The 24,429-nt window shown below is 39.8% G+C and overlaps 1 protein-coding gene across 1 annotated transcript in view; it reads left to right on the top strand.

Annotated features, from left to right (window-relative positions):
• The window catches only part of pappaa (pregnancy-associated plasma protein A, pappalysin 1a), an 85,487-nt gene extending 61,383 nt beyond the window's left edge, over positions 1-24,104 (top strand). The window contains exons 15-22 of the mRNA XM_046375611.1: positions 336-519; positions 1,110-1,311; positions 1,479-1,683; positions 2,329-2,476; positions 2,817-2,932; positions 6,907-6,978; positions 8,028-8,126; positions 18,785-24,104. Coding sequence (XP_046231567.1) covers positions 336-519; positions 1,110-1,311; positions 1,479-1,683; positions 2,329-2,476; positions 2,817-2,932; positions 6,907-6,978; positions 8,028-8,126; positions 18,785-18,889 — 1,131 coding nt within the window. The 3' untranslated portion in view covers positions 18,890-24,104. The remainder of the gene's footprint in view (positions 1-335; positions 520-1,109; positions 1,312-1,478; positions 1,684-2,328; positions 2,477-2,816; positions 2,933-6,906; positions 6,979-8,027; positions 8,127-18,784) is intronic.
• The last annotated feature ends 325 nt before the right edge of the window (positions 24,105-24,429 follow it).

The following is a 24,429-nucleotide window of genomic DNA, read 5'->3' as shown; positions in this document are numbered from 1 at the left end:
TTGGATATCAGTTGTCTGGGTGGCATGACTTTACCTTACAAATGCTATAAGCAGTTACTTGAGCTGCCGGGTATCCTGTGGGGCTTACTGACATACAGTAAACTAAGCTTGATCGAGCTCTGTTACGTTACACTCTGATTAGAGAGCGAGTGCTGAATTGCTGTAGTCATTTTTAGTTAGGTAAACATTATAAGATGTGTTTCTCATTTGTCATATCAATACACAGATGAGTGCTTGTGTCAGTGCATGCTTACGCGTAAAGCTTTAGAATAGGCTTCTGATGCATATATCTTTCTCTGTCTGGGACTCACTTGATATCTTGTCTTATTTTCCAGTCGGACTCTTCAGTGACCATAACCTGTGCAAATGGGAAATGGAACAAACAGGTATCATGTGAGCCTGTGGACTGTGGTCTGCCAGACAAATACCATGTTCATCCTGCCCATTTCAACTTCCCCGAGGGCACTACCTACGGCAAGAAAAGCACTTTTCAGTGTCGAGAACCTGCTCAGCTTGTAGGTGAGAGGCATGATGGAGTGTGCACACCTGTATACATATATTCAGGCCATCATCTTTAGCGCCCATTCATGTTATCATATTTACCAGATGATTTGCATAAATATATATTTCTTACACCAATCAATTATAAAATTGCTTGTTGAACAGATTTCACAATAAATTGGTGGTTGGTCCGCTTGCTTTCACACTACAAAGAAACCATAGCAGAGTCCACATGGTAACCATCCAAGATCTGCTCTTCAAGGGTTCTCATTTTGGTTGTTTGTCTGTGTCAGGGTTCAGCTGACAGCTTTCACCCCAGCCCAAACAAACTGCGTTAATTGGGCAAACACAACAGAGACAGATCCAGGCAAATTGGTTACACTTGCAGGTCTGCATATTATAGAAGGTTGACCTTGGCTGACATGTGTGCTTTTTAAGCGGCATTCTACTTATATACTTTTCAGAAAGCCTGTGGTCTTAACAACAAAATTGCTATATCGTTTTATTTTTTTTGTTGTTGTTGTTTTCAGTCCCTTTTCAAATCCACTGACCATCACTGATTTACACTGATTGTTTTTTCTTCATCTATCCCCCTTTTCACCCCTCAGGTACAAACAACACTCTTACCTGCCTAGAAGATGGTCTGTGGTCCTTTCCAGAGGCTCTTTGTGAGCTTCGCTGCCCAGCCCCTCCTCCTGTACCCAATGCTGTGCTGCAGACCAAGCGTTGCAATGAGACAGGCCTCAAAGTGGGCACGCTCTGCAAATACAAGTGCAAGCCAGGCTACCATGTCACCAAAAAACCTAAAAGGTAAAAAAAAAAAAAAGTAAACTCTTGTTTTATTCTACATCAAATATGTTTCCAATGAAATTGTTGCTCTGCATAAGTTATATTTAAAGACTATTTGTAACCTTTAACCTCACAGAAGTTACCCATAACCCATAGGTCCAAATGTTGATCATGTCCTTTCCTGTTAGGCGAGCATTTAAACGCCAGTGCACAGAGGATGGCAGCTGGCTAGAGGGAGCATGCGAACCAGTGACTTGTGATCCCCCACCTCCCATCTTCCACGGCTCCTATCACTGTACCGACGGCTTCCGCTTTGACAGCATCTGCAGACTCAACTGCTCTGTTCCTGCCGGTAATACCGCTATCACCGCCACAGGAGGCTCTGCCCATACGGTGAGGCTGCTGCACGCTCCATGCAAGCAGGTCTGTCCATCTCTTTCCTCTCTTTCTCTTCTTGCTTTACCTAAATGCTTTGTTTCTTTTTGTCACGTGCATAAAATGTTGACATTCTCTCTTTTTCTCCCTTTTTTGCATCCTTATTGTTAATCCCTTTTAGGGTCAACATGGTATAAAAGTAGTGAATAATCAAAGCGAAAGCTGTACAATCCATTAGAATCAGAAATACTTAGCATGGTGTCATTTAGGAAGCATATTTATATGCTTTTAGCACACAGTCTACTACAAATAAATGATTGTAGACATACTCTTATCTAATATCATATAGGTATGATATTCTCATGATAGCTGATGAACGTCTATTTCTCGTTGCCTGTCTCTCCCTGTCTCCCTTAGCCCTACTCAATTTGACACCATGCTAATTAGATTGCCATTGATTTCCAGAACAGTCCTGCTGCCACAGACTTTTGAAATGTATACACCTTTTAATCTGTTCTGCCTCTCAGGCGTTGTGGGTTGGATGCCTGATAAAAAATGGATTGTATTTCCCCCTTTGCAACGGGATGCCATCTCAGTGTACTTGGCGTGGATGTCAGTGTGTGTGTAGAATTGTTTCTGAGTCAATATGTGTGTTATTTTCAGGGCGCGGGGTCCAATGTGATCCGCTGTCGGAAAGATGGAAACTGGACTGGGTCGTTCGTCTTGTGCCCACACAGCAAAGGCCAGTGTTCTTTACCTCAAAACCTCCATTATAGCCTTCAGTACTCATGCAGGCGAGGACACGGCATAGGTCTGTATGAGCAAATTTGTTTTGATATATAACAATTCAGTTTTCTCACTGCTGATGTAATATTTCATTGTTTGTATTGTTCTCAGCTTTTGTAAAGTGTGCTATTATTTTTTATTTTGTACGTTACCCATTTATTTTCAGTTTGCACTATAATAATCATTGTAAATTGCTCCTAATTATGTGACCTTCCACTTTAAATATCACACAATGTCAAAATCATATCAAAGGAAAGGGGGGAAGGGGCCATTGTAACATTTTAGGTGTCTTTGTGAATACTGTACTTTTATTGGGTTTGTTGTTCTATTTCCCCTCTTGCTCTCTCTCTAACACACACACGCAGGTGAGGAGTGTGAGCTGACGTGTAGGGAGAGTAACAACGACGTGGTGATCCTCCCTAGCAACATGACAGTAGAAAGTGTACTTAAAGAACACTGGAGGAACCCACACAAAGTCAAGGTAAGGTTGTACGTGTGTTTGTGTCCACCTCACAGCTCTGACAGACGCACTTCACAAACTTCTGTGATCCACAACTTTCCTGTAAGGAATTTCACGCATAGTGTCAACATCCTGGCTCTATTGCCCACAATGCAAAATGCCAGCTTGTGTTTGTCTTTTGTGCCCAGTGCCGTGTAAATATTTGTCTTAGAAACATGGCAACCCTTCAAACATTTTTATTCTATTTTGAGAGTGTGAGTGTGTTTGTGAGTGTGAAACTATGCTGCTGCCCCCTTGCATCCCTGTCCTCAGTATGACATTTCAACTGCCTTCTTGCAGGAATATAAAGCTGCAAAGCATCTTTGGAAATAAAGTGTTGTCCCTACACTGAAAAGCAAGGAACAGCACCCTTTGTAGCATTTGATTTCCCACGTATTTGTCTTCACCAGAAATAAGCCACAGTTTACAAAAACCAGGAGAAGAATAGAAGAGTAGAATTTTTGGGGCCCCACTATCACTGTGGTCCAGTTGTGAAACCTTATCAAATGGCTAGTTATCAGTAATCACTGTAATTTTCTAAAATAAACCTATGACGCTCATTGCTCAATGACCTAATTTGATTTAGATATGCCTCACAGCTACCGACTGTACTGATTAAGTACTGTTTTCTTAAACTGGCAGATAGCAAAACACATAGGTTAGAGGTTATGGTGTGGGAGGCCATTACACACAGAACAGCACACCTTGCCCTATGGGAGTGCCACTCACACATTAGTGGCACCCCACCCCCCCATGGTGTCATTGGGGATATTTATGATCCTTGTAGGTGGGGTCAAGAGGCAGGGGTAGGGCTACGGTGTGTGTGTATGTGTGTGTGCAAGGAAAAAGTACTAGATTACGCCTACTCTTCTAATTTTACTCTCCCCATTTAGTTTGATGAATGTCAAGGATGTGCAATTTGTTCTAAGTGTTTTAGTCAGCTTAATGCCCTTTTAGCTGTACAGTCAAAGAGAGGTCCCACTAAACAGCATCAAGTTTTGTAACTAAAGGAGCAAAGAGAAGCCACGATCGAGTTAAAGAACACATTGTATTTCTCGCTATAATTTTTTTTCCTACAACTCCTTTTGTTTTTGTTTCAGAGTCACACTGAGTCAGCAGCTTTTTGTGGTGGATGCTGGGAGAGAGTGGCAGCTTGGGCCACGTGGACATGAAATGATCTGTTTTTCATGGATTTGTGTAATTGATATTATTTGTGCTCAGTGGTAATTTGAGAGCAGAGGCTATGCTGTTGGGGGTAGTGGATAGCATGAGGGAAGTCAGAAAGAAGAGGGTGCTGGGATGAGGGTTTTGGGGGGGGAGGGGGGGTATTCAAAAATGCAGGGTCAGGAAGCTGGAGAGGGTTTTTGATGGTAGTGTGCCCTTCAGTATGTGCCATGTTTTGTCCTCTGCTACTACCTGTCAACTGATAGATTCCTAATAGACCAAAATGGACTGACTTGAGAGTTCCCATGCTGTTGTACATGATGCGAGGACAGTGTCTTTCACCTCAAAGGCGCACAACTGGAATTACTACAAAACATCACAGCAGATATAAATTTGCGTCAAAATGTAATCCTTTGTAGGACATTTTGATCTGAAGTTACAATAATTTCAAACTCGAAACGATCTTTTTTTGGTCCACCTTGAAAGTGCAACCAATTAAGTTGTAGCTTCAGAAAATTATATGCAACAGGAGATGAAATAAATACCAAGAGCTAAACAGAACAAACATATTGTTATAAGACAGAAGAAATGCACAGGGCGGTCACAAAATGGTATTCAGAAACAAAATCGGAGGAGGTGTGAAAAAAAGAAATCAATTATGACAATGGCTATCAGTTGTAGTAACAGCAGAGGTGTATTAAGTAGGAGTGGACATCATAACATACTTGTAAAGTCCCCTCTAAGGATGAGATTCTTCATAGAGTATCTATAAGAGAATTTATGTCCCCAAATCCACTTTCTAGATCTGCTTTGCTGAGCTGGAGGTTAATGTTTCCCACCTTAATAAGTGATGTTGATTTATTGCCTTTAAACTAGTTGTATTTCAGTTCTTAGTGTGACCCACTTAGAATTCTCTCCTGTTTCCTTACCGCCACCTCCTCCTTCTCTTCTCTTTCCTGTCCCTCTATCTCTAACTATTCTGCGCCCCCAGCACCATCCTCCCCCTTTATCAGCAAAATTACCCTGTCGGGCTTGCTGTGGAATTAGTCATTTTCTACATGACATGACCTCGTCTGTGGTGGCGCTGAGATAGGGATCTATTTTTATGTGGTATCAGCGCCCCGGGGAAGCTTCAGAGGGTGAGGAACCTATACGTAGTGTGGGGTGAGGCCAGGCCACGATCATGGATTATCATGATTTACGGCCTCGCCGAGAGAGGAAAAAGAGAGTGAGAGAGAAAATGAGAGTGGTGGGGGGGGAGAGAAGGAGTTTCTAGATGACATCATCATAGCAGAGCATGGGAAAAAGAGAATAAAAGTACAGAAGTCGCAAAAAGTTTCACCTCCAAGACAAAAACAATACGCTGAATCTTCCACTATACAGGGACTAACCATCACTGGCCTCACACTGAATACACATGTATACACACACCAAAGACATACCTGCATTCTGCTATGCAGTACCACATTGCAGTAGTACAACAATTACTCCTGCAGCTCTCAGTTGTCCTCAGATGTTGTTCTTTCTCTCCACTTTCAACAGCCCATCTTGCCTTTTTTGCATTGATTTGCTGACAGCACTGAAATGAAAAATACCTTAGTTTGCAGCAAAAAAGAAAAGCACGTCAACATTGTGAGATATATGGACATGGGGGGTCTCTGTAAAACGGACCATCCGAGGTCAGCCACTCCTTTGCTGTGTATGACACTTTTTATCAGGCACACTACTGTCTAAGTCTGGGTTCACATTGAGGCTGTAAACAAATCCCTTCTCCACCTGAAAGCTCAAATATTCATGCATACAACTGCCCCTACACCTAACACACACAGACATACAGTAGTCACACAGCATGCATGCCCATCCAGAGTCATGTGAAAGTATACAGTCTCATGTACCTACAACTTATGCCTACATGAATCCATTTGCCTATGCAGGTAGACATCATATGCACAGTGCTGACCACCTCTCCTGAGCACAAATGTTTTCTGTTGCATTTCAATGAAGAGCACAGCAAGAGAACAGGATGGGATTCCACACATTCTGCAAAGATATCTGAGAACATGGTGCTCTTCACCTCTGTGTCTCTCTCTGTCTGTCTCTCGCTCTCTTGCTCACAGCTCTTGGCCCTCCTGGGGCCAAGTCTTTGTTATGAAGACACATCATTTTTATCAAGTTATATCTTGTCAAAATCAACTTATTCAGCTTTGTTTTCAGATGAAAGAAGGTCAGTCTAAATTGAAGAAGGATTCATAATGAAAGCCTGTGTATGTGTAGCTGATAACTCCTATGTTTCACTGTGTTTGTGTGTGTGTGTATGTGTGTGTGTGTGTGGACATGTATCACTCACTTTGTGGGGAGAAAATACAGTCATATTGTGGGGACTCTGCTACCTTATGGGGACAAAATGCAAGTACCCATAATGTAAATCATTCAATTTTAGAGTGAAAACTTGGTTTAAGGTTAGTTTGAGGTAAGGTTTAGGTCAAATTATGGTAAGGGTTATGGTTTTGCAAGTAATGATTATGGTTATGGTTGGGGTGAGTCTCCAGGAAACTAAAGTAAGTCTATGTAATGTCTCCAGAAATTATGGAAGCACAAGTGTGTGTGTGTGTGTAGAAAGTCTAGAAAGTGCCTTTGACTTTGGTCAGGGTTAGAGTTACGTGGGTTGAAATGCAGGTAAAAAAGCACAGTGTTGGCGGAGTGGTTCAGATGGTGCAGCTGCTGCACAAACAATACTCAGACCATGGAAAGCAAAACTATTTAATTAATTACACGTTTGTCTTATCTTTCAGAGTATAGTCTGTACAATGGGATTGAAATGGTATCCACACCCAGAATTGCTTCACTGCATCAAAGGATGTGAGGTATGGATTGAAGCTGAATTTAATTTTTTCTTTTGGTATTTGTGTAGTGATCTCTTTAATCCTTGCCTGATATAATATATTTACAGCATTGAATACAGACACGTATTCCACTTTCGTAGTGAATGTACCTATTCATACAATCATACATACAAATGAACAACCAACATAGACTTGGACATGCTTGTCTGTGCACATAGACGTGACCACCCTTCACAACAAAAAACAACAATTATCTTCAAAACAATCTCAGGCTTAATATCCTCAAAATATGATTTCATAAAATTACATTTGCTGTATTTGGCCAGTGAAGTTGGATAGAAAAAGGACTGGCAGATGCTGGACAAGTATAACTCTGAAGCTAACCTGCACTGCAGGTGAAGGCTGAATCTCTTGTCTGAATATTTGGATTTATAAGTCTGAGATTGGTGGCTATTTTTTTATTTATTTATTTTTTGACAGGCCAGCAGATGTGTGTTGAAGTTAGAAATACAGTAATATATTAACACACTGGCAAGTTTTTCTTGTGTGGATTTTTAAGCCAGTTAAAAATCCACTTGTTACATGAGTGGTATCAGACTAATTAATGTGATTCACTGACACTCAATATCTTGCAGTAATCTAATGTAATTACTAATTTATTAGTACTCACAATAATCCTAACACATGCGATCATGTGCTAAACCTGCCTTTCCTTGAAAAATTTTACATGTGAAAGAATTTCACTTAACTTCTTAGAAGAATTATATCATCTTCACAGTTTAGGCCATTTGGCTAACTTGATTGGTAACCCAAGTGGAGAGGGTGGGGCCAGCCCAGTAAATCATATTACTGGAGTGCTTTGCGCAGTGAAGAGTTTATGGTATCCCCAGTCTGATTTGTGGGTCAGGCCCACTAAAGGCTTAAAAAGTAAAATTGAAAGCTGAGGGAAATTTAATGTATCAGATTCATCAGCAAATTTTACTCAGGACCTCTAAAGAACCCAGTGTCAATCAACCCCATTTAATGTTAGTGCTTTCCTAACTCTGTGTTTTTCTGTTTCTCTGGTACAGCCATTCATGGGAGACAACTACTGTGATGCGGTCAACAATAGAGCCTTCTGTAACTATGATGGAGGAGACTGTTGCCAATCCACTGTCAAGACTAAGAAGGTTAGTGGCATGCTTGTACCTCAGAATAAACCTCACGCTTCAGACAAAGAGATGATGTTGGATTTAATACTCGTCACACTGATCAGCCGTCATTGTTTGTTCCCCAACTCTGGAGTCACACAAAGCTTAGGAAGAAATCCTACCTCTCACATGTATCCCCTGCACCTAACCCACTTGGACTTTGTCACCACCATACATTCAGTGGAGGTTACCATTACAAATCTCTGTCATTTATAAATGATCATTTATATCTAGACAAAGTAAGTGTAATGGAAGCCAAAACTCAATATACTGTATACAGATGAGTACACTGCATTTCATCTCTTGGACCACAACAGATTATTCCTTCCTTTGCCTTGCATCCAGCCTTAGATCACTGGTAGACAGATTACTGGTTCCACGTCCAAGAGAGTGGGAGTTTTCAGATTTCATCATTAGTCTTGTTATGGTAATCTGTTTTCTCATATGTAAAACATCTATATTTGTCTCTGTATCCCTGCCTTCATGAATTTATCCACTAAGTGTACTCAAAATGTGGGTAATAATGTTAAATTTTGGTATTAGAGGTTGTGACTGTAAGAACTTTTATATTTATTCAACATATTCCTTTTCCAATTTTCAAAAGTTTATTGTCTTTTTTTTTTTTTTTTTTTATCTGTTAACACTCAGTTGGCTGTGTTGTATTTCAGCACAAGTTTGGGTATCGTCGCGGTATCAACTTCCTTAATTCAGGGAGGTACTTTGGCTCTTTCACGCCAGCTGCTGGCAAAAGATCTTATTGGAAGGGTATTGTAGCGTCTTTGCTGCAGCATCTGTTTCCTCTGGCCTGGCCTGTTTCTCTGAATATAGTGAGGGACTTTACTCGTACTCCTGGCATATACGTCTGTAAGTCTGGCCGTAAATAAGAAAGTAAATAACTTTTGACACAATTTGACTTTCTGGTGTCCAATTGGTGATCTGGTATCAGATCCAATTTCAGTAACGCCATTCAAATCTTGCATAAATAAAGCATAAAGCATAAAGCAGTAATGTCAGTGTTAATGTCATAGTTGTTACTAGGCCTCTTTTCTTACTTTACTTTTAAGGTTGGCATTATTTTTTTACAAAATGCAATGACTTAATATGATTTCATTTGGACTGAATCGCAAAGAGCGAGAGAAGCATTAACACCCCATGTCTGTGTTTTGTGCTATATATACAGGATTAAAAAAAGTTTAAAAATACTGACAGTTGGTGAGTCATTCACTTTTCCGTGGCTAGCCAGTTCTTTTGTATATATTTTATATGGGCACAAAACTTCATACTTGCTAATTATTAGCTTTAATCTTCAACCTTCTGTGAAATGGCTTCTGTGCTGTGGCAGAGCTTCCAGTCACGAAATTTGCACCAACATTTAAAAGTTCCTTGTGCAGTTTCAACTCAAGCCTTCATTATTCTTGGCCTGTGGGCATAAGAAATATTTATCTGTCTGACAATTTGACTGGTAATTTTGAGTGCAAGTAAATTATGGACAAGGCACATTTATACAGGATTAGGCTGACTCAGACTTTTGCAGTTATCATAAAAATACAAGATTTCTGGCAAAGTTACTTCTGGGAAAGTTGGGTTTAAGAGGACAAACAACAACTCATATATTTGATTTGATATATTTGATTACTCAGCTATGAACATGCACAACTTGCTTTTGTTCTTTATTCATAACTTCAGCATCAGATGAGATGTGTTGTATCCCTAAGTTCAATAGCAGCAGGAAAGTCTGTGAGCAAGTCGGCTGGGAAGTGACCTCACTCCTGAAGTGGTCTCACTCCTGAAGTGGTCTCACTGCTGTTGATTGACACTATATCTTCACTACAACTTCTGGCCCCAATCCAGTGCAATGGATCAGTCAAAACTTGCATAACTGACTTTTACTGACAGACCCTAATGGGGGGATATACTCCTTTAATCAACTGCAGAAACACGAGGTAGTGGGGTTATAGAAGAGCAAGCCATGGGCCTTGTAATAGTTAGGATTTGTCATACTGTACATCAAAGAGGTTATGATAACTAAAAGTAATACATAGTGGTCCACTTCCCAAAAACAGGTTTGGATTAGCCCATGACTAAAGACAAATTTCAATGCAAATATTATCTTGTTACTTCTACAACATACATCACTGCTCTGTAAATCACATCTCTTATGTTCCCCGATTGGGAAAAAAATTATGTTTTCTCCTTTTTTGTTTCATGTTGACATATTAGTTCATCATCAGTGTAGATGGAGAACTTGTTTCCATGCAGCCAATGAAGTCACTTTATAACTTGTTGAATAAGGTACCAAACAGACGGTCACAAGAGAGAAGGGCAAGGCTGACATTACTTTGCTGACTAGATGGTTAATTAGGTGGTCAAGTGCAGCACCCATCAACAACTTTGTCCCTCACACTTCAGTACTACAGATCACACACACACTGTCTGCCCATGGCTTTCAAGCTACAGTCAATGTTGTTTTTTATTTGTCTCTCATTCCCCTGCTGGGGCTCAGTCTTCCAGCAGCTGTCAATCAAACACAAATACACCACTTAAGTGGATGAGATTTCCTTTCTTTTTCAGGTAAAAAGGGAAAAAAAGACCAACGATTAAATTAAACATTGATGTTTTTTGATGGAATGTGATTTCAGTTGGACTTTAAACCTTGTAGAGGAATCCGACACAGGTGTCCTGCTGCTGTATTTCCAAGCAAAAGGATGCTTCATGCAGATGTTCAGTAGTATTGTCTGCAAAACAGGTGTTACTACTTCGCTACAGGCAAATGGAGGTTTAGCTTACCTATTTTGTATTAGCCTTTGACACACCAGCAAAGACAGACTGGGTGAAATGCAGTTCTATTCCAATAACTGGAATTCTATAACTAGAATTCTATAATAACAAAGCAGGTTGCTACTGTATGATAGGCTACAGTAAGTAAATTGCCTGGACTCAAGAACTCTAGGCTTCTTTTCCAAATTCTAGTTTAATGCATTTTTCCTTGGCATTGATGGAGGAAAACAGTTTGGTATTTTCTGCAAGTGTTTCCCCTGGAAACGATTTGATAAGATACGAAAAATTGCTCTGAAATAAGCAATCATAATTTGATTTATCAGCTGCCAGGATCAAGGGGCGACGAAGGTTAGTGTGGGTGAGAAATAAAACAAGGAAAAACTAATATGAGAACAAAGGAAAGCCAGATGTTTGATATAATCCCTTTTGCTTGTTAGTTTAGAAGCCCACTGCCTAATTGATGCTGTTTGCTTGCCTACACATGTTGTTTAACGGCTTGGCCAATATAAACATATTTTATTTGCATGAAACTTGGATTAACCTGATTGTCGGTTTTAAATTAGAAGTCAGACAGCCTTCCTGACAACTTCATCTTGTTGTTTTATTACTTTGATAATTTTTTGTCTACATTTAATTTTCCTCTATGCTTATCATTTTTGAACTTGCGTTGAATTAGGCAATTGCATTGAGTTGTTTATTCCTTATGGGTAAAGCTTATTCTTATAGTCATCGCTATTTGATCAGCTCAGATAAAACCCAAACATGTATGTATGTTGCACCTGATTCTGATTTTCCCCAAACTGAACACATGTGGGACAGGCACCCAAAGACAGAGTTGCATAAAAGCCTCAAAAACAAAACAAAATGACACAATATATGACAAGTGGAATCTGTAGTTCATTTATGACAGTCTCTCCTCTGAGCTGCTGAATAACACACTTACTGGGTGACAAAAACGGGTTTTTCCTCAGGAAATCAATGTTCTTGTCCAGACCACTAGTGAAGCTCTTGTTCCAACTTTTTTAATTGTTTCTGAACGCAGATTGTTGTTACAGATTCTTTTGTCCATGTGAGGGTGGAGATCATTTAATGTCAACGATTATTATCCAGGCATTATTTTAATACACAGACAAAGATTGTATTGTGTTCTTACTGTGTATTTAATAAATCTGTTAAACTAGATTTTTTTTTTTTAATAGAAAGTGCAAATTTATAAATCAAGTTCTTTCTTTGATTTAACAAGCCTCCGAAGAAGAAGTTTTTGAACACCTAAAATATTGTTAGATTTAAGATAAAAAGGGCTTGGCACCTCAGACATTGTATTGCTTTGTACAGAAGTCAGTATAATGCACTACATTTCAACAGCACCACAACTGGCATCAATCAAAATGACCACACAGTTAAATCAAATCAACACTTCTCTAAACAACCAAAACTGAACATTAGAAATGATAAAGGAGCAGTTTGTTGCCTGACTGCATCAGTTAAACCTAGTTGTACCTAAATATCTACATATGTGAAAAACTACATGTGTGCTTACTCTCGCCTTTCTCCCTCTTATTCACGCTCTCATTTTCATTGAATCTTTGTTCTGCTCATTCTCTCTCTCTCACACACACACACAGACACACACACACATGCACACGCTCTCACTCACACACAGTTCATGAACCTACACACCTGCCATTAGTTGTTATGCACAGGAGGTCTGGTGACTCAGTGGGAATCAAGCTCAGTGTTGTTGTCCCCAGTGTGTTGTGACACAGCACATTGGAACAATGATATGACCCCTTTTATACACCCACCACACACACACACAGAGATACACACACACACACCTCTGCCAAAACGATTTCCATTTACTATTCCTTTCTGAACTTTGGTAATTAGGTAAAGGGAAAAGAAAAGGACAAAATAAATTTTTACAACTGACTTTTATTCTCCCTCATCATCCAGAGTCATATATCTTTTTGTCCTTTTAGTCCATCCAGACAGTCCAAAGGTTAAAACCAAACCCTCATCTGCCTCCCTTGTTTGCTCTGTGACCTTAAACCAAATGTTCTTACCCGTATTGTGTCATCAGTCTATTGATGGAGGACATACAGCAGGCTGATAAAAACATCTGCTCCCCCCTCCTTAGCAGAAGATGCTTAAGTGACTTCTTTACAGCAGTTGCATGATCATTTATTGTTATGTTTTCCAACATCAAACACCATGCCTCTCAAATCTGAAATGATTCAGCGCTTCAATATGTAAAATCCTATTTTTTGGAATGTGATACAATTTTTTCCAGATACAAATATTGGACAGTTTCCTCTGTTTCCAAGCAATCATAAATGCTATTGAAATTTTTTTAATTTTTTTTCCCCTTGGTTCTCCTTTTCTCTTTCATCTTGTCAGCTCAGCGATTCATCCTGATAAGAGCTGAATAACTGAGGGAGGAGGAAAAAAGAGGGAGGGAGCTGTATTGTGAAAAAGCAAAGTAACAACTCAGCTGCTCATTTACTTTTTCTCCCCTTCCCAGCATATCCCTCTCTCGTATTTTATTTTGGTAGAGATTTGTGTATTAAGGCGTTCTGGATGACTTGCTGTGTATTATTCCACCCCAGGAGCTTTGAAGGCGCAAGGACTAGCTGCACGTAAGGTCACCACAGGATCTCCCCTTAATAGTTGCAAGCTGTTGGCTGGATTTGGAGAGGCAGGAAGGAAAGGGGGCAAGGCTATGGAGCATGCCTTTCTGAGGGTTGCCTGCGCAAGACCTCTTTAGTGGGTACCCCCCCCCCCCAGTTTCCTTTCTTGAATGCTGGAAGCAGTACGCAGAGGGCACTGATTATATAGTTATACAGCTTGGCCTCTCTATGTGCCTGTAGGTTTTTTTTTTTTTCTGCACTGGTGGTAGGGTCTTGGGTGAGTGCTAAGATCTCTCCCAGTCTCTCACCCTTGTTTGTAACTCTGTCTGGCGCAAGTATGCACAATACGTGACTTGATATGTGTCACAAATGATGTTTGTGTCTAAGCTAATGATTCGTGACAACCACAGCTGACCACTTAACTTCTCTGTCTCTCTGGTGATGGTGATCTACAGATACAAATCTTATTCCTATATAACCCACACATATCACACTCAAACCAGTCCTCTTTCGGAGCCATTGCAGATAGATGGATATAGACAGATAATCCCCACCCAATTGTTCTACATTAAATATTCATGTAACTGGATGCAGAAAGCACATGCCATCAACAGCTCTTTATTTTTTAAATGTCTGAGGTCAGCCAAGGTGACTTTATTTCCCTGTTTCCTGGGCAGTTAAAGGGCAGGAAGTGGCTCAGGCACACATGAGGAGCAGGCGCATATACATACAGTAGGGGGATTTTTTGGTCCTGACATTTCATTGGTCATGCTTTCTTACCTTCTTAGTCTCATTTTGTCAAGTCTCTCCAATGCAATACTTATGGGCACGCTAACAAGCATCAGCATGCCATAGTTTCCAAAACGCAGCAAAGTTGGAGGGGAAGGAAGGATAATGTGGAGGGAGGAGCAGGGCTTTTCTACACAGCTGGCAAAGGTAGTTACACACCAGGGAGTGTGTGTGTGTGTGTCACCCCACGGTTTTTAGGAGTTTTGGCTATTTGCTGATGCCAAATGCTTGTGCTTATTTTGCCAAACTCTGTTATGTGTTCTTTTGAGGCAGTTTCTTTCCGCCTCTCTCTTTTAGACACTAGTTCTAGTTTGTTGTTTATTCAGTAAAGTTCCTCAAAGGCTTTAGATTTTTTTGCTATACGGCACAATGCGCTCACTGCTTTCAGTGACTGATTTATTTGACAACTGATTTTAACTGTTGTGACAAAGTGACAAAGCTGCAAGGTTGTTTGGAATCTTAGGACTGGAGGTGCATGAGTTGGTCGAAGCACAGCTCACTGTTTGTGTTCCTGTATATTTCCATTTGCTTGGCTTTGGACTTTTAAGGTTGATATGCATATATTTATATATTCATTTATACATGAAAAAAATCAGAATAAACAGTTACACTGAGTTTTCTAAAAGATTTATTAATACGTATTAAAGTTTGACAAAAAATTAACTCAATCTATAACGGCTTTTACGGTGTGTTATGCATCCCTAGATGAGCCACTTCCCCTTACCCCAGTCCTGTGCCCCTTGCCCACCTTCTTCCTTCAAGCACAAGCTGACACGTGCATACTGCACACACAGAAATGAGAGGAACTCTGTGTTATTTTGACCTGTTCCTGAGATGGAAGGATGGGGCTCTGAACAAGGTCTGCGTTTTTCAGAAGGGCTTTCATGTTGCAGTTAGTGGGTGTCCTCCCCCAACCCTCCTCCAGCCCTGGGACATGGAGCAGCATGAGGGCCCCCAGGCTCACAAGGCCAGCCAGTCCCATTTCCCAACCACCCTGCGAGAACCTCAAGTCAGGGCCAGATGTGGCAGCTATCCCAGCCACCCTTGAGGTCAAGGTCAAAGGAAACCATGTCAAATTTGCCACCCACCATCATTTTCTAGATAGAGAGACAAACAGAAGTGGCCTGGAAGGGGAAGTGAGGTGTTGAAGCAGGGTGGGAGGCGTAATGGGGAAGTGTGCTGCAAGAGAGAAGAACAATAAAGCAATATAAAGTAAGGCAGAGTCTTTAAAGGAGACACAGTAAAAGTGTGAGACTGAGAGACAGTGAGTGTAATTAAACCGAGAAAGAGTCAGGTGGGAGTGAGGAGCCCCATGTTCTTGGCTTCAAAATGCCACAGAGGAAAACACAGCTCATGCGGTTGACAGCTGTTTCTGAAGTGTGTCCGGCCCTGGGCTTGTAAAGTCGTCGCATGCAGGCCTCATTTTCTCAGAGGAGTCTGGGCACTGCCCACCTGGCCCTCACATTAGCAACACCCTCCCTCTCCCCTTCCTCCTCCTCGCCTACACACACACACACACACACACAAACATCTTACTTTATATTTCATTTCAAAGGGGAGCCTGCGTCACTGCTCCTCAGCAGCTATGCTCCCCCATGTCATTCCACAGACCTGCTGTCTACAAATCACTGTCTCTCACGAATTGTTGGTGTTTTCTGTGTGTTGCATTCACCACCAACTACCACAATTTACACTTTATCTTTACACTAATATTCAAAGTAAAATCTTATTGGGTTATTTTATTTTAAATAGATACATATTCAGTCTTGGGAACAAAGAATTTTGTGTTGTTTGAATTGCTTTGTTGTTGTAAGGCAGTATGCAAATAAACTTTGTTGCCCAGAAGAATTTATTTTTTAGAAACAGACTTGCAACAAGGATCAGAAACAGAGATCTTGTTTCTCTTCACTTTCTATTATTGGAAGATTTTCTGAGCTGAGCAACTTGTTTAATGGTGGTCAGAATCTTCTTGTAGTGGAATATACAACAACCTTCAGGCACATGGGAAGGTTAATCTAAGTTTAAAGGATCTGCTGCTTTTAAATTTTTTTCTTCAGAATTATTATATGGGTGTAAATAACAGTACATTATGCTCGATTTTTTTTTTTTTATCCTATTCTGTTCTGAATTTAGTTACCCATGTATGTTCTATGTGTGAACCATGAAGGGTAATATTCTCTCCCTCTACTACTACTCTCATTTAATTTACCATAATCCATAAAGGTGTACAATATATTACACTATTACTATATGTCTTAGTATTTTTCTGTCTTCAGGACATTTCACAGCAGTGGTGCGTAGCCCCCAGCCAGTAGCATGAAGGATATGAGGCTGGGACACTATAAAAACTTAGCCACAATTCACAGTGAGGTTTCCATTAAAACTTAACATAACAAAATGATTATGGATTTACATTTTTACTCAGTTAGGGACTTCGAAGCTGACTCAGGAAGCGAGTTCTAAACTTTGACACCGTTGTGTAATATAATGGACACTATTTCTATGAATACATCTCTTCATAAATGGAAAGTTCTAATGTTTTTTCACATTCTTTGCTAATGCATTTAGCAATCACCATACTATATAGAGTCAACTCATGCAGTTTTTGATAGCATTACACTAGTAGTCCTAGTAATTACTGAGCAGTTACTCCATATTCAGATAATATCGCCATGCCTGGAATCTACTCCTCTCATAGCAGCCAGACAGCTCTCTCTAATAGCATTGAATTACTAGCTGTTTTTGGCATCTCCATCTTTGTTGTGCCTGTGTTGGTTACAGTGGCTGGTATTGTTGTTAAATTTACATTGTATACAGAGATCCATTGTGCAGAAAAGGCAATACCACTCAGCCCTAACAAGAAAAACCGACATTGGCTGCAGGCCCCCACAGATTGATCTGATAAGTCACCAGGACACAAATGGAGACATGCCCTTGGTCTGCTGCCTGCCTTCCATGACTTGGACCACATGTGTTCCTTGTTTGGCCTGAAGAAGGGGGACACGTTTTGTATACTCAAACAGCTGAAGCAGGCCCCCCGAGAGGTAAGCAGACAAGGCAGCAGCAGCTGGTGCTGATGACGCATTGCCAACGTTATTCAATGACGTCAAACGCCAGGGGCAATGGCTACTGATCTTCCGGTTCTATTTTCACCTACAGTATTTCACTTTGACATCAGACAATCAGAAAAACTAAGATATACATTTCTCTGATGTTCTGATATTCTGATATATTATAGGTCTTTCTTTGCTATAATTCTTCTATTATAGGTGTGAATGACAAATGAACCAAAACATTTTGTCCTAGGAGTTCAAGTACACTTATGGTCTGGAAAAGTTCATACTTCATAACAGTGTCACACACACCAATATCATGATAAGACTTATTGCCTCTCATTGACTGATGGGTGTCCAATAGTTACTGGTAACTGCCTATCTCTGACACAAAAAAGGAAACAACAGTATTGGACTGTTGAGATAGCAAGACTATGGACACAATGAAGATTTTAGCTCAGAGTTCAGATACACTTTGTATGCAGAGTTTGTGTACCCATTACTAAATGTTCTAATGAGAACCAGTCCAATTTCACTTCAAATCTGTTTGATATTTGCAATAATCTGGTCCACATCAACTATGAGAACAGAGGAATCAGTGTATGTGTGTGGGTAAGTCTGACAAACAGACATGGGGGAAGCTGGGTAATGTGGATATCCACTGTAAATATCATCTGAAGAAATTCCAAATATAGTAAAACAACCAGGTACAATATTAATATTACCTTATTGACAGCAATTCATTCTTCTTAAAAACTCAACCTCAACTTACACAACTAATTGAATGCTTTGCCTTATGAATTACGCTCCTCTTAAGGTGTTATCTCTTACATGTTATGTACACAGGTGACTCAAACACGTATTTTTATGTTCACATGAAAAAGACCAGCAGGCATACTTATTAGTACAAGAGAAGAATAGAAGTTAAGTGATGTTATTATAGAGGGAGCAAGCTGAGATGGTTGGAATCAACAAAACATTCAACATTTACAAGGAAGACTGCTTTTCATCATGTCAGCATTTTTTTTTAAATTATGACTATGATCTAACCTTAACCAAGTAGTTATTATTGTGGTTTGCAATGGCTGCCACATTGCAAACCATGATTTGTCCTTATCCCCAACTACGTTGTTATTGTGCTTAGACCTAGCCAAACTTTAAACATAGCAGTGTAAGATCGGCAAAAGTTTTTAGGTTTTGCTTTTCTATCAACAGTGTGGTCATATCAGAAAACTTATGTCTTTCTTGGTTGCATTGACAAACAACATATTTTTTTCCTGGAATTCAGCATGACACAATTTGAAAAATTGCTGTGGGTTTGAGCCAGTGGCCCTTTAGGTTGTAGAAGCTGTTACATTCTGAATGAGTCTTTTCCTCTCCCACGCAGGTGATTCCATTCCCCATGTCCTGCGACATACGGGATGAGTGCTCCTGTCGGGATCCAAATGCTATAGAGAACAGAAAGGATGAACATGTTCATTCCCTGGGGTGACCAACCTGTGCGGGGACCTCTGTTCAACGTCCCAGGACCCTTGCTCCAACACAACACAGCCAGAGTGGCCGGGTCAGACCCCTCCTTCATCCTCCTCTCGGCCTCCAGGTTCCTGCACATGCTGCTTAACAGGCATACCTCTCCATCCATATTGCAACCCCATCCAGCTAAAATGCCTCCGCCTCCACATCACAGAAAACTCTAGAATAGAGGCTGGGACTCATGAGACTCCACAGAATACATTCTCATTTCTCAGCTAAAAGGAAAGTAACTCTGCAATATAAAAAATAAAAATAAAAATAAAATAAAATAGACATATATAGCAAGCAGGGGGAAAAAAATACATGAAACAGACATTTTTTGAAAGAAGAAAACATACGAACAACAACAACAAAAAAAAACCTAAACAGAAACATAACCAAGCCTAGGTAGCATGCCTTTTTGTTCAGTTTTGTGCTGGCTTCAGTGTCTGTTTTAGTGACCTTGCTCTACAATCACATGATTGAACCAAAGGTAAATCAAGATGTTCAAGTGGGGGATTGTGTTGATGTTGGCTCTGTGTTTTGCAAATATGAAGGAAATCGAGACAAATGTTCAAAATAATCCTCAGACGTTTGAAGGCATGTTGGAAACCTTCTTAGGGGGGCTAGAAGTTTGTGCTTATATCATTCCTGGTTTCAAACTGTCTTTTTCTGTAAGTATGTTTCTTCACAGGCACATCAGAGGCTATAGAGGTTACTCCTAGCTTGGTGGGGAATGAGACAGCCATATTGATAAGTTTTAAGCCACAGATTTGACACAAAAGCCAAAATAAAATGCACAAACACACAATAAATGTCAACTAATTGTTGACCCATCACAGACAGAATTTCATAAGACAATTTTATACTTACAGCAAAGTCCAGAATGCATAATTAAAGCTTTTTTAGCTTGACTTCTGCTAACGTGTTTGCTGCTACTTGCCATCTTCACATAATATCTAATAGGGTTAGACAGCTTTGTCTGCCTTGCTGCTCACAGTACCTCTTTATAGCATTCATTCACGCTTGCATGTTAGTCCGTAATACTTTCGGAGAATACATGTTGACAGCACCATATACGAAATGCACTAAGAACTTTAAAAAGAAAAAAAAAATATCAAAACCTCACTTGACATTCATGTTTTACTTATCTGCCCAGGACAAATACTTCATACATTGACCACGACTTAAAGAATGTCATCCATAACACCTCACTTTGGGTTGGGGTGATTTTACTGCCAGTTTGAACTCTTCCTCGTGGTGCTTGATAAGAATTGTGTTACCTCTAGCACTGATTTAAAATGTTTAAACTGAAAGTAAAATGATCCCAGCCCTGTTCAGAATGTAGTCAATGCTTATCAATGCTTTTTTGATCGCACAATTTTGCATCACACAGTCACACAAGAGTACAGAAATAAAGAGCTGGATATAGGCCATGGCTCTTAGTGAGAATGAGCATAGATGGAAGGAGAACACATGTGAGACACACACACAAACAAATGCATACACACACTCATATGCATACACACTTTCCCCTCCGAGTAGTATTGGACTCTCAGCTGTAGCTCTGCAGGCAACAACATTGTACATGAAAATGACATTTGGATGTACATATCAACACAGCATTTGCAGTCACAATATGATCAAAGGTCCCTAAGATTCTCTGGTGGGTCTAGTGTTTATATAATTTATGTAAACTTTACATTTGTCTCTGCAGTAAAAAGTGCACTTTGGTGTTCTGATCAGCACTTTTCAGTATTGTGAATTTGGGTGTCCATCCCCACCAATTAACTTCTTTAGATTATATGGCTGCTACAGTAGCTTTGTACTTTGTCACACTTCATTCCAGGCGCATATACATTATTTTTTTTGTATTGCACATTTGACAATGAAGGCTGTATGGCATATTGGACCCAATTTTGCTGCTCTTATTTGGCTGCAACCATAGTCATGGTTACAATCAGCATGATTATGCCTTTACATTTGGGGCCAATGGCACAGTCCCCCTGACTCATATTAGGCTTCTACAGCATTCCAGATCATTCTTGTAAATCATTGTACACAACAAACTACACAAGTGGTAATGGAAGACCAATTTCATGTCATTTTAAAACCCAATGTTAGTGAAGAAAGACAATACCACAACATGAGAAAGTGAGAAGGTATTATTTTCCACCAATACAATGAGAAAAAAAATCACAAATATGTAAATATTACTACTTTATGTTCTTGACAGCAAGGAGCATTGAATTTCTTTTTTCATGTATTTCATTTTTAAAAAAACATCATATTTAATCAGTGTTTGTATTATTGACCTCAGTTACTGCACTTTTTAGTTTCCATGTAAGAAGAAAAAGTATATCTTTCAAAAATGTTTAGAAGCTGCTATTGTCAGAATGGTGATCTGATTCAAACTGTATGACATTCGGTCATTTGACTCCCTGTGTTGCCATTAGTTTTCCTGTTATTCGTTTTATTTGTATCTGGCCATAGATATTCCTCTCCAACCTAACTTTCCTTGCATTTAATGTTATCAGTGATGTAGGAAGGCATTGTCACTATGAAACATATATTCATCCATTCATTATACATTCGGGCCCCAACCCCCACGACCACCACCACCACCACCTCCACCTCCCAACCCTTCAAAAAACAGGTTTCACATCAATACAAGACATTATGTTAAGAAATATTACGTCACATATTTAAGGAGTTTTACCCTGATGTGTATGTAATACATAATCTAGGGTTAAAGGTGTGCATTTTGGCAGATAAACTGATTGATGTCAAAAGGAAAGAAAAGCTTAAATGAAGGAATTCCCATTAAAAGGGACTCTTGAGAGACTTTGTAACTTTTATGAAATATGACACTTTGTAAGGATGTTTTAAAGGCTACATCATCTTCAAAGATTGCATATATTACTTTATATGAAAGCATATATAACCCTGGTGAAAAAAAGACTTGTATTATATTATATTAACAAATTATATGTAATATTAGTACTCCAGATATTGCTGCTTTACATAGAACTGTTACCAGTGGGGAGAGACTGATCTGCAATCACTACACTATGCCAACAACATGCAGTACTGTGGTTCATCTTCTGCCATTGAGGTCACTGGAAAGCCATTTTAGCCGTTTGAATGGATGAATCCGAAATCCGCCATTGGATCCTTCCCTTCATTCTGTAAACCTGTTAGAATCCTGTCATTGCTTCAACGTAATTTGACCAACCTAGTCAATGTCTGGATGCCAAACCAACTGCTCTATCAGAAAGGTTGCAGAATGTGACTGCTCATCAACTTGAAAAATTACATTCTTTATTTTGGAGAAGGTACCCATAAGCCATAGCTAACAGAGATATTCATGGAAGGAAGTATAAGATTACACATTGGATGAGGACATCACCTCTCTACTGTAGTCATCACAGGATCCCTTGCTGTACCTCATGCCTGTAATGTTTGCTGCTTCTATATTTTTGGTATTTTAGTGACATTTTTGCGTCTCATAACAATGGTGTAAATAGTAGAACTATTTATTGAGAGTGTTATACTTTTTTAAGTTATATTTAATGTCCATGTAAGTTATTTTTTACATTGTTCTTATAAACAAAAACATTATCGGTTGTGAGTCAAAACTGTCATATTGTCTCCTGTATCACACTCTGTTGTGATCAGACACACAGTACACTTCAGGCCCACAACCACACAAGAACTTGTCTCATTGGTCATTAAGTGTAGATGGACACTGCTTGCATCCAATGAAGATTCACCACATGTTTAAATGTTACTGAGTGCAGTGTATCTTTTCTTTTGCTTTTAAACCAGAATGTAAAGGGTTTTTTTTCCTTATTTTTTTAATGCACACATTAGCCATACATGAAGTTGTGAAAACAGAACCAAGTATATAATGGTCAAGCACGTACATCCATAAAATAGCAAATAATGTTCTGAGAGAACAGGCGGAGGCACGCGGAATATCAGTACAGCCAGCTGAGGGCAAGAGAAAATGCACAAATGGCAAAAAGAGGGATCAAAAATGAAGGAAAAGAAGGACTAGAGGTCAGAAGGCAGCCGATGGTGCCCCAGATAGAGTGTTCTTGGATAGAGGAAAAGAAGAAGGTGGGCACACAGAGAGGTAGGGATGGGTGGGCTGCTTTTCCTGGCCTGTCTTGTTATTTGTCCAGGTGTGAAAATGTGTACTCACAGAGGCTGCCCCTGGGCCAGGGGTGGCCAGCGCTGACTGGCAACAAGCCGAGGCCAGTGAGTCAGAGTTTCTCCTCGGGGTGGCAGCCATCCCTCTCTGGGACTCCCACCACCCTCTCCCTCACCCCCTCCCACGTCCACCTCCCCACTCCTCGACACACTGCCTCATCTGTCACTGTCAGGTATGCCTGCACAGGGCTGCCAGGGTCAAGCTGGCCCTGTGAAAATGAGAGAGGATGTTTGCCCAGCTTACAGAGCCTTTTGAAGTTAGGCTGAAGGAACACAGTTCTCCTCACCTTGAGCCTATGCTTATCACACAACATGATTTGTGTAGTAGTCGTTTTTGACAGGCTTTGAGACCTCTCTACATTTTCCACCAACAGTTGCTCCTCTGTTTCTAATTTAACACCTGGTTGTCGTGTTGCTTGTCTAAAAATGGCAGAGACTTTGTTGTGTCTAACTCATTACAAAGCGATGGTATGTGTAAGAAAGAGTCTGAGGCCCTAATAGTTTTGCTCAGATCATTGTTGAGAAAAATACTGATGTGCCATCTTGTTGTAAGACATTTTCTTTGTGTATTGTAACACATGACGTACCTCTCGCAGGCCTCTGGTTATAAAATGGTCCACTTATGTCTATTTCCTAATCCCTCGATGAATTAAAAAAAAGGTGAATTGTCCTTTTTTTTCTAAGTGGGAAGTTCAAAAAAGTGTATTTACATATTATATGGATATCTAGTGGTATTACTGCGATGTTTCGTACCTGATTGCTCAACAAATACATTTTAAGATGTAAATAATAATATTATATGATGATTGTATTTGCAAACCATGTACTAACTGTTTTTGAGTAGCTCTTGGATTGGTTTTTATCATAACTATTATACAAAGATGAACCGTGAATATGTTGTGCATTGTGTCAAAGTATCACCTGCAAGACAGACAAAAGAAAAAAAAAAAAAGACCTGTGATGCTTTACCACACCACTCGCTGTCAGCATTTATTTGTTCAGAATGGCTTAGTACAAGCACTGTTGTCAGTTGTCTAAACCATGAATTTATCCATTGAATCATAAATTATTTATTTGTTGTCAAGATGAATAAGATCATTAATGGTCATTTCTGGGTCCTAAGAGTCTGTTGAAATTGATCCTCATAATCAAACTTGACTGATCTTTGTTATGCTTTGAGTTCATTTCAGATTTGCCTGAGCTGACTGGCACCAAACAAAAGCTTTCATTTTTTTTCCCTTGCTCCATACTGTATATTATTGAGTCTTATCCTAATGCCTTTGTGTTTGCTGAGAATTTCACCAA

This window comes from Scatophagus argus, chromosome 20 (assembly GCF_020382885.2).
Source record: "Scatophagus argus isolate fScaArg1 chromosome 20, fScaArg1.pri, whole genome shotgun sequence".
NCBI classification, from domain to species: Eukaryota; Metazoa; Chordata; class Actinopteri; family Scatophagidae; genus Scatophagus; species Scatophagus argus.
Note: the sequence above shows the minus strand (reverse complement) of the source record. Positions and strands in the feature narration are given on the sequence as shown.